The sequence below is a fragment of the Sinocyclocheilus grahami genome, unplaced genomic scaffold (assembly GCF_001515645.1).
Source record: "Sinocyclocheilus grahami isolate Dianchi unplaced genomic scaffold, SAMN03320097.WGS_v1.1 scaffold800.1, whole genome shotgun sequence".
Taxonomy (NCBI): Eukaryota; Metazoa; Chordata; class Actinopteri; order Cypriniformes; family Cyprinidae; genus Sinocyclocheilus; species Sinocyclocheilus grahami.
The window spans coordinates 268,303-279,383 of NW_015505979.1; the positions used below are offsets into that span (position 1 = coordinate 268,303).

The 11,081-nt window shown below is 41.4% G+C and overlaps 1 protein-coding gene across 4 annotated transcripts in view; it reads right to left on the reverse strand.

The window, feature by feature from the left end:
• Positions 1 to 10,814: 10,814 nt before the first annotated feature.
• The window catches only part of LOC107561960 (dnaJ homolog subfamily C member 13-like), a 50,604-nt gene continuing 50,337 nt past the window's right edge, over positions 10,815 to 11,081 (reverse strand). For 3 of the 4 annotated variants that reach the window (XM_016246512.1, XM_016246511.1, XM_016246510.1), the window contains one exon: positions 10,815 to 10,931. In XM_016246512.1, the coding sequence (XP_016101998.1) occupies positions 10,837 to 10,931 (95 nt within the window). In that variant the 3' untranslated portion in view covers positions 10,815 to 10,836. The remainder of the gene's footprint in view (positions 10,932 to 11,081) is intronic. The other variant, XM_016246513.1, reaches the window with a different exon arrangement.

Below are 11,081 nucleotides of genomic sequence, written 5' to 3' on the forward strand. Positions count from 1 at the left end.
CACACACACACACACACACACACACACACAGACACACTCACTCACACACACACACACACACACACACATTGGAAACTGCTATATAAATCCCATTTTTCTGAAATGAAGAGAGACACATATGGACTTTGTGCTTCTGAGAGAGATTTGCACAGCTTTTAAGAATAAAATATGTTGCCATGTAAAACAGCCTTTAGTAATGCTGCACAAAGTTCCTCCACAGAGAAAAAATCCAGTATGTTCTGATGCATGAACAGAGCAGAAAATCAAACTATTTTCGTCAAACGTGTGTATAAACATGGAAAGCCATTCTGGGCTCCCTGAGAGGTCAGAGGTCATACAGATACAGCGCTCAAATAGAGCTCAGATAAGCTGTCTAAACAGAGCCTTGAGAAACCTGACTGACATTTCAAACTCCAAACTAAGTTTTACAGCTCCTTCTCGTGCAGACTGATGCATGCGACGCAGGGAATACTGCCACAGGCTGCTGTTCATCATCTTTGGCAGTTCTGATAAACCATATCCTAAACCGTAAGGTTGTGGGTTGGAGTCTCGTACCGGCAGGGATTGTAGGTGGGGGGAGTGAATGTTCAGCGCTCTCTTCCACCTTCAGTACCACGACTGAGGTGCCCTTGAGCAAAGCACCGAACCCCCAACTGCTCCCCGGGCGCCGCAGCATGAATGACTGCCCACTGCTCCGGGTGTGTGTTCACGGTGTGTGTGTGCACTTTGGATGGGATAAACGCAGAGCACTAATTCCTAGTATGGGTGGACTCTAGGAATTATCTAGGACACTAATCCCACATGTCACGTCACTTTCAATATGAGGTTATACACTACCGCTCAACAGTTTGGAGTCAGTGAGTGTTTCTGAGTGTTCACCAGAGCTGCATTTATACAGTCAAAACTGTGAAGTATTTTTACAATTCAAACAGCTGTTTTCTATGTGAATCTCTGTTAAACTGTAATTTATTTATTTGATCAAAGCTGTATTTTCAGCATCATTCCTCCAGTCTTCAGTGTCACATGATCTTCAGAAATCAGTATAATATGCTGATTTGCTGCTCAAGAAACATTTTGTGCTGCACAATATGTTTGTGGAAACCATCATGCATATAAATGATTTGTAACATTATAGATGAATAAATTCCATTATTTGGCATCATTGCATCATTGCCCTCTACAGCTGATCTCCAGTCAGTCTTGTTCAGCATGACTTGTGTTCTCTCAGGCAGTCTTTCCATGCAGTTCCCTGCGCTGTACTTCACTCCTCACAGCCGCTCTGTTTGACTTCTGCTGTCACGCTACATGGCTAAAGCATGTGGACACCTGAACAGTAGGCTCTCATGTACACGCTGAATATGTCATGTTGGCATTAATGTCTCCCTGCGCTGCTGGAACAGCTCTCAGAGATGATGAAGATGGCTGGAGGGATTCGCTCTGGATCAAATTCATCTCAGACGTCTTCAGTGGGCTTCAGCTCGGGGCTCTCAAGTTCATTTGCAACAGATCCAGTCCATTATTTTTTATGGATCTTGCTTATGGTCAAAATGCAATACAAACAGCTCACTGATGTCATGGAATCACACGTGTGTGGCTCTGTGGAAACATGTAGCTGGATGAGTTTAACCGCAGCGAGAGGGAAATACCCAACGATAACTAAAGGAGGCCTGGTCTGCAGTTAAAGGTAGCTCCCTCACGGCACAAGCTAAACCAGAAGCCTCATCCACAGGGATGGCATACATTCTCTGAAGGTAGAAAAGCTGTCACTGGGACAGAATCCTTTCAAAGGCACACCTTTGGACCTTATTTACCCCTAAAGTGTGCTTACTTGTGAAAGGAGACGTGACAGCGTTTGTGCCTTTTTTCTGAGAATGTACAAACACACTTAACTGGAATATTCAGCACTTTCTTATTTAAAATTTTCATTTGTTTCCACATTTCCAGATTCTTGTTTGCATTAATTAGCCACATGTTATGGAAGATAACCCTAACCCATTAAAAAAAAAGAGAGAAGTCAGTATTGCAAAATATAAACTCAGAACAGGGTGTGACACAAAGAAAAAAAAGAAAAGAAAAAGAAAAAAGTCAGAATTGCAACATAAAAATGTATCTCTTTTATTTGTTTTATTTTTTCCATAGCATGTAGATCCTTCATGAATGCAAATTTTGTGAGTTTTAACTATAGGACAAAAAGTTAAAGCTGTTCAAAGAGCAGATTTACATGAATAATATTCCTGACCGAAGGCATTCTGCGTAACACAGTTTGGAAAAACTTCCCACAAACCATCTAAACAAAGCAAGACTGTGTGTTTGTGTCACACCCTGCTTTATTTCACTCATGTAAAGGCGTGCATATTTCCAAGCTTCTGAAATCATTTGAATATGTTTCATGCAATGCTTTGTCATTTTTCCATGTGCATTTAAAAGGGATTTTTAGAAACTGGTTACAATGAATGAGTTGAATGATGAAAATAACTACAAAGCACAAGAGACTAAACGCTGGCTGAAGATCATGAAATCAAACGCATATCAAGAGAAAACGCTGATGTTGAGTTCATGTGAATCTATATGGTTTCTGCTCTGTCAGTTTAACACACTCATATAGTAAATGATGCCAGAGAAACACGATGAAGTGATTAGTTCAGCTAACGAGCTCATGCATTGTGAAACTGCTGATGTGATGCAGGTGGCGTCAGCGTCAGAGGATCATTAGATCCACTTCACAATAATGTACATGTTTCTCATCTGGCCTCGTTTCAGCAGGCTTCCACTCAAACATGACTGTGTTGTTATTGACCCTCTCTCTCCTCCAGAGGTTTCTATCATCAAACAGATGACCGCTCTTCATTTTCCTCTCTCCTCGAGAGCAGCAGCACATGAAAACAACAAACTCCATACAGTATGATTAAGCAAGAGATCTCAAATAAATGTTAGCTAATTATTGCAGTTAATAAAATGCTTATCATGACCCAAACAGATCTATAATCCTGGAGAAAGCTATCCGTCAGCATTCATTCTTCTCAATGGCAGTTGCTTGGCTGACGCAGAACCCTCCGGAACGACGCGAAATATGAAGCCCTGAGTTCAGCAATATTTTTAAAAACAATTTTATTTTTTTTCTAAAAGACTGTCACAAATCATGAGATTGAGAGTGTATTTGAAGAACTTGCTTTGGCTCTAGTACAGTGTGAATATGAAATCTTTCAGAAACAACATTTTATAACATGGTACTTAACATTGTCCTTAGACAGTGGGTGTCTATGCATGAAATTATATAACAGGCATAATATTTCCCCTGCGTCATATTTTGGGGTATTTGAAAACCTTTGTGTTGCAAAATGAGAGCATAATCATTCAGTCCAAAACTAAAACATGACATTCACAAACAAGAAATAAAATGACCAGAATCACAATGAGCGTGGTTAAAGCTCTCATATTGCTGATATTTCCTTAATGAAGTCATTTAATGTGTGTAACATCTGTGTCCTAATAAGCTCTTGGGACTGCAGATGTTTTGTGTGTCATGATGTGATCTGATGCAGCTTTATAGAGCCACAGAGTTACTGTACGACCCTCGCTGCACGAATCAGAAGAATCAGCAGCAGACCATGTGTTTATAGAGGTTTGTCTGTATAACTGCATCCTCAGATGATTCGTCACTCCCTAATTACAAAGCACTGTTAATGACGTTTTGCATAATTAGTATGTCTGGTCACATCTGCTACAAAATATTCCTTCTCAATCCTGTTTTATCAGAAGTAAGACGATCAGAGGAGCACAAATGTTCATTCGCTGTGGTTTTGCTCTCTCATCACAACAAAACGTCATAAATGAAATGTGTTTTTTGAGTTTTGCTGATCCTGAGAGCAAATCTGTTCCTCCATCATCATATCATTAGCAAACAGGAGGGAAAGCGGATCAGATGAACTGAAAAGAAGGTTGAAGCTCTTTTGCTTCTTCATCCCAGAACAGAAGAACACAGAGCTGCGCTCGGCTTCCGTCGTTTATCTCAAATTAAGTTAGAAATTCACTCTTCTCTGAATGAGTACAATGTAACGCAGTAATTTTCGTGAGTGAAATCCATTCATTTCTACAGGAATCCAGACGGTCAGGGAATTTTGTGTGAAGGTGAAAGATTTCTCATCAGGTTCAGCTGCTCTCAGATTCAGCACATTCACCAGCACACAGTCAATCTGCCTGATGTGACCTGTGCCTCATTCAGCACGACACTACTGACCTTTCTGCCTGTGAAACTTCAGCGCGCTTTAAAGCTAAATAAATCTGTGGATGTCTTGGGATGGATGTGGAGAGGATTGACAATAGAGCAGCTGATACTGTAGGTGTGTGAGACCCCCGTTTGACAGACAGAACGCACACACACACACACGCGCGAACCCTCAGGGGGCCGAGCTGAGCTTCACACATTCTTTCAGTGTTTGTTTGAGGATGTAAACAGGGGGCCGGACACACACACACACACACACACACACACACAAAAAGACTAAGACTCAGGACGGGTCGAGAGCAGAGGATTGACAACAAACCTGCTGAGCACGTGTGTGATTTACATTCACATTTATTCCTTTAGCAGACACTTCTATCCAGAGCAACTTACAAATGAGGAACACAGCAAGCGATTCATCAAAAAGAGGCATATAAACAGGAAATTCTTGTAATACAACTTTTATTAAGATGCAGTTAATTGCTGACAGTAGAGATGGTTTTCAGCTGTCTCTTGAACATTGTCAGGGATTCAGCATTCCGGATAGGGGTGGGAAGATCATTCCACCAGCCGGGAACGGTGAACGAGAATGTTCTGGAAAGTGATTGAGCCGCTCTGTGATGGTACCACGAGGCATCGCTCACTAGCGGATCTCAGACTTCTGGAGGGGATGTAAATTCGTAGTAGTGAGTGGAAGTAGGCGGGTGCTGAGCCTGTGGCTGTTCTATATGCAAGCATCAATGTCTTGAACTAGATGTGAGCCGCAGCCGGTAGCCAGTGCAAGGAGATGAAGAGAGGTGTAACATGGGCTCTTTTGGGCTCGTTGAAGACCAGTCGTGCCGCTGCATTCTGAATCATTTGTAGAGGTTTGATTGTGCTTGATGGAAGTCCAGCCAGAAGAGCATTGCAGTAGTCCAGCCTAGAGATGACAAGGGCCTGGACAAGAAGTTGTGCAGCATGCTCCGTTAGAAAGGGCCTGATCTTTCTGATGTTGTGTAGTGCAAACCTGCAAAATCAAGCAGCCTTTGAAGGTCAGCTGGTCATCAAAGATTACACCAAGATTTCTGACCGAAGTTGATGGGCTAATTGTTGATCCCAGCTGGATGGTGAAATCATGCTGTTGTGGCCTAATGGTTAGAGAGTCGGGCTTGTAACCCAAAGGTCACGGGTTCGAGTCTCAGGTCCAGCAGGGATTGTAGGTGGGGGAGTGAATGACCAGCGCTCCCTTCCACCTTCATACCACGACTGAGGAGAGACCTTGAGCAAGAACCGAACCCCCAACTGCTGCCCACTGCTGCGTGAGTGTGTGTGTGTGTGAGTGTGTGTGTGCGTGTGTGTGTGCACTTGGATGGATTAATGGCAGAGCACAAATTCTGAGTATGGGACGCCACATGTCCCATCACTGTGCTGTAGATCCAGACTGGCAGAGCTGTTCAATCGGACCACAATTGCAGAATTAAGAACAGTTGCAATGGAAACTATTAAGAGCTTAAACACTCTCAGATGGAACGACTGGAAAATGTCTAGAGCATCAAATAGCAGAATTCACTCGCATCAATAGTCTTCAATGAAATGAATCTGTCTTGTATTTTGAGGCCGTGTGTGCCATGTAAACACCATACATCTTTCAAAGTCTGCTGAAAGGCCTCGTGGGTAAATAAAAGCTTCTCATCTGGGCTTGATTTAAACAGCACTGGTCTGTAGAGGCTGACAGGAGGGTTACTTCAGGTTTACTTCACTGCAGGTCATCTGATATCCAGAATAACCAGATTCATTTACAGTAGTCCAGATTTAGGCTTCTGTGATGAAGGATTTAGCCTGGAGCGTCTGGGATCACTGGACATGTTGACACCGGAAGTGTTGGGAAAACTCCATCTTCCTTAATAATAATGGACAGCAAACTCAGAAAAAAATCTTCAATGGGCTAGAAAGAGATGGATTTTTTTTTCATAACTGCAACTTTATATCTCATTAGGGGACTATATATTTCACAACTGCAGCTTTTTTCGTAATCGTGACTTTATATGTAGTAGTGCGTGTATATATTTTGCAATTGCAATTTTTTCTCATAATGGCTACTTTATATCTCACAATGTGAATTTAGGTCTTGCAACTGTAACTTTACCAAGTGATCTCATAATGTTACTTCTTATTTTAACTTGATCTCACACGAATCAGGCAGGCTTCATAGCTTCAGCTCTGTATTAACACTCATAACTCAGAGATCGGCTGCAGCTGAATCAGAACAAACCTCCTCTGCAATCATGTTCTGAATCAGTGCACCGGATGAAAGTCTTCTGTTCTTTGAGGAAGACCTACGCTTCTCAAGCTGTGTTGGCCAGATGAGAAAATGGTTTGTGTAATTTAACAGTAACAAGTCACAACTGGGAGTACAAACTCACAAATCACTTTGAGCGATTCGGCGCGGAGGAAATGAAAGCGAGTTGTTTGTTCCTGTTAGTTCTGTTGCGTTAGAAGATAGAGGTCATTAAGATGAAAGAGTCGGAGGATCTGCTGAGATGCTTGTAATGATATAAGACTCCAGCAAACGCTGGGACGTCTGACCGATCCGGACTACAGAACACACCTTCATGTGCGGCAAAGGCTTCAGGGCATTAGAAACACTTCAACAACAAATATGTGCAAACCATAGCAGCAATTACAAACTTATTTGGCAAAAGAACCCAAAGGGTTAAGTGAGCGTGACCCCTACAACTCTCACATGTGACAGTAAACAGCAGTTTAACGCTGCGATGTTCTCTGTTTCCAGAGGAAAGCTCACAGTCCAGCGGCAAACCCTGAAATGTGTGTCCTGCAGCCGAGTTACCAAATGAAAGTACATCCATTTCAACGACGGATGCAGATTTCTGAGCATAAAGAGCTCCCTTCAGCAGCCTCTCTCTAGACAGAAACACGAGCCTCTCAAAGGTCAGAGGTCAAAGCCAGGTGTACAGACACATGATGATGACAGAAAACCTGAACAGGTGCGCACTTCTCTGATCAGTCCTGACAGACACACGCTCAAAACTCAGAGCTCAAACTCCAAAACTACTTTCTTATTCATTATATATATATATTAATTATAAAAATGTAAATAAATCAATAATTAATACAATTTATAAAACTATATATTATAGATGAATGATTAAAGCATCAAATATATATATATATATATATATATATATATATATATATATATATATATATATAAAGATTTTGAGACAAAGCCTTAAATGATACAAACTTGACATGCAGGTTTCTGTTGCATGAAAATGGCGTTTCCACGAAATAGAGCTCACTAGAAAAACCGATGAGTAAGGCTAAAGATATAAAGATAAAAAAATGAGAAAATATAGACCAAAATATATATATATATATATATATATATACCAATACCAACTTAATTCAAGGTATATTCTGTAAAGAAGTATTTTGATTTCTATATGTTCTTTATATATTTCCTGCACTAGAAAACAGGTAAACGAGTGTAGTGTAGTGTTGATCAGTCTTACTCTGAATTCCGAAAGACTTTACCCAGTATGTCTTAAAAATGAACACTTACTCTTGGACTAAATAAGACCTAGTCCACGTATGTTCTGTTCTTTAGTAGGACAGATGTTAAACAGTCACGCTGCGGCCGGACACTCCCAGACTCCTCTAGTGTCCTGCAGCAGGGTGCGGTCACACGGTCAGTGGCTCTCTGGTGCTTCATCACGCACTAGTTTCTCTTGTTCCTCAGACACACTCACGCCTTCCTCCTGATGCCATCTGAGCTGTGAGTGTGCATCAGAAGCCTGCAGGACTGGAGTCGTCCCTCGAGATCTTCAGCTCAGGACGACGTCTAATGAGTTAATGACAAAGATTCAGACTGACTGCTGTAAAAACACTGCGCCGCTGAGAGCAATGGCAATATTTCTCTCGTGTGTGTCTTTCATGCACAACTGGTATTAAATCAAGACGGCTCCTGAAGCTCGTTTCGATATCACTGGGTCAAAGGCCAGGAGAAATCCTCACGTGCTCTGCATACTGGATGGCAACAAGTGAAGCAGCAAAAGATGAATTTACAACAACTACTCGTCTTCAAAGAGTCTGTAATTATTGTGTTTTTCCAAGCAAATATGATTCATGAAGTTGTGCAAGATATATATTGTCACACTGTGAGATATAATGATTATACTGATTTCTGAAGATCATGTGACACTGAAGACTGGAGGAATGATGCTGAAAATACAGCTGCACATCACAGAAATACATTACAGTTTAACAGAGATTCACATAGAACACAGCTGTTTTACATTCTAATAATATTTCACTGTTTGTACTGTATTTCTGATCAAATAAACACAGCTTTGGCGATCTGAAGAGACTTCTTTCAGGAACATTAGTCCAGAAATATGACTGATGAGTTCCGTGACTGAACCCAACCAGCGACTGAAAGTGTTGTTCCCGGGCTGACGAGGACACACTGAGTCCGTCTGTCAGACACCACACAACTAACCAGTGTAGGAACACAATAGTGCTATCACGGGGCGAAACACCAATTCCTGTCATCATGACAATCCAGGACACATGCAGTATTTCTGAATGACCATATTCTCAAATATACAACGACAGCCAAAACCGAACACAACAGAAAAGAGGATAAGAAGCATCCCGAGGTCTCTGAAGGCTTCGAGTTCCCCTGAAAGTGAAATAGAAACGGCAGAACATGATGGAGGTCCATCCTCAGTCTCTCCAACTTTGCTTCATTTACTGATGCATGAAGGTCGAAAGTTAATCAGCACAAGTTTCATCGATAAAATCCACTGTTTCATGAAATTTAGGCGACATTTCACAGGTGTAAATGCTTTGTGTTGTTCAGCGTGGAAATACAGTCCAAAGGAGTGGATGTTGCCTGCAAGATTTCACTGAAAATGTGATTTATATCATTCTGGCTGCTCTCAGTAAGGATCAATTAAAAACACTTTCATTAATCCAGCCAGTCTAATCAAATTAATCAAACTCGAAATTAAACATGTAAATAATATGTAAACAATATGATTAACTAAATCCAACAAAATCTGCATATTTTTAAACTCATGACAGAGGACATGCCTGAAGCTCCGGGCCTGCACTGGCAAAGGCTGATGGGAAAACTGTGTGAGGACACACACACACACACACCTTACTGAGTAACACAACACTGATGACAGACAGACGCTCAGCTCAGATGTTCCGGCTGATGGTTCCACATGAAAACTGACCACTGAATGCTCGCTTGTGTGGATTAACACGGGCTTCTGGAAACTGGTTTAGTTAGTTTAGGTGCAGTAAAGATGTAGATATGTCGTCCTCGTGTGGACACGCAATATAATGCATGAACCTGACCATCACACTCTTTTATCCACCTGATGTTTAACATAAGAGCAGATGTGTTTAAACTGAATGTGCGAGTCGTCCAGTTATTTATCTGTACAAAAAACAATCCGTTCTGCTGCTTGATGTTGTAGACTGGTATTGTTATCACATTAGTTTAATCTGTAATCATAAACACTGGTTAAACGGGTTTAGTGCACTTTGATTTTTTTCTCTTTTTCTTTAAGTTTGGCAAAAGGATTGCAATATATTTTTTCCATCACTGTATCAAATAAGCTGAACACAATGTCTATATATATATTTTTTCACACAGAACAGCATGAGAACCAAACCTGTCCTGATCTGGGGTTTCTCAGCGGTCTGGGGAAAATGAGATTCATTCTTCCTTTACATATAAAGTGCATCAAAAAAGACAAACAAAAAGTCAACAGCTGTGGATTCCCTTTTATTCTTAAAATTTTATGTACAAGTGCAACTGATTTACTTTTTATTAATGTACATTCAATATAGAAAGTTTATGTACGCATATTACATTTAACATTTCACAATTGCACTAGTGTTTCACATACATTGGTAATCAGAGTCAGTACAATTTGTTCTTTCAGACGCTCGTTTTCAGTTGATCTTTATTTATTCAGGTATAAATAGTCGAGTGCTTTCTGGGGAAGGAAGGTTTTTGTCGGTTTACAGAACGATGAGACGAGAGACAAACCAGGACAGATTTCAAGCAGCGCGGCACAAATTCATGATCAATAATCACAGTTTCACAGGTTCCTTCTCAAGCTTCTCTTTCCTTCTGATAGCAAGCACTTACTCGAGGACTTCAGAATAAAAATAAGAACAGAGATGCATGAAGCATTTAATAAAATGGAAAGCGTGTTGAGACGGGAACAGATACAAGTCCAGACATGAGCTGAATGTGAGACGCAGGAAGACGAAGAGACAAGAAAAGACAACGAATCAGAGCCAACATGGCCACCATTCATCAGCTCACCGAAACAAAGACAAATGCATAAAAATATCTCAATACAAAAGTAAATTATTTTACTCTCCATGGAAAGAAATGATTTACGAGATGTGACTGGATATAAAATGAAAGAGGAAGTGTTAAAACGCAGGAGTCAGTGAAGTGCTGTGCGGGAGGATGATGGACGCTCTCTCTCTCTCTGTCGGTCACTCCATCTTCTCTGCTCAGGATCAGGATCAGGATGGCGGCACTCCGGAGAGCGGTCTGTCTGTGTCCGGGTTTGTCTGGTGTTTCATGAGTCTTCGGTGTCGTTGTCTACGGGCGGCGGGACACTCGGCATGACTGTAGAGCCGCTGCCTGCTGTCAGATAACCTGCTACTCCTGGACCTGAACACCACACACACCACACACCATCAGCATCATCATCATCATCACACACACCACATCAGCATCATCAGCATCACCATCACACACACCCCACACCACCAGAATCATCACACACACCATAATCAGCACCATCACACACACCATCAGCAT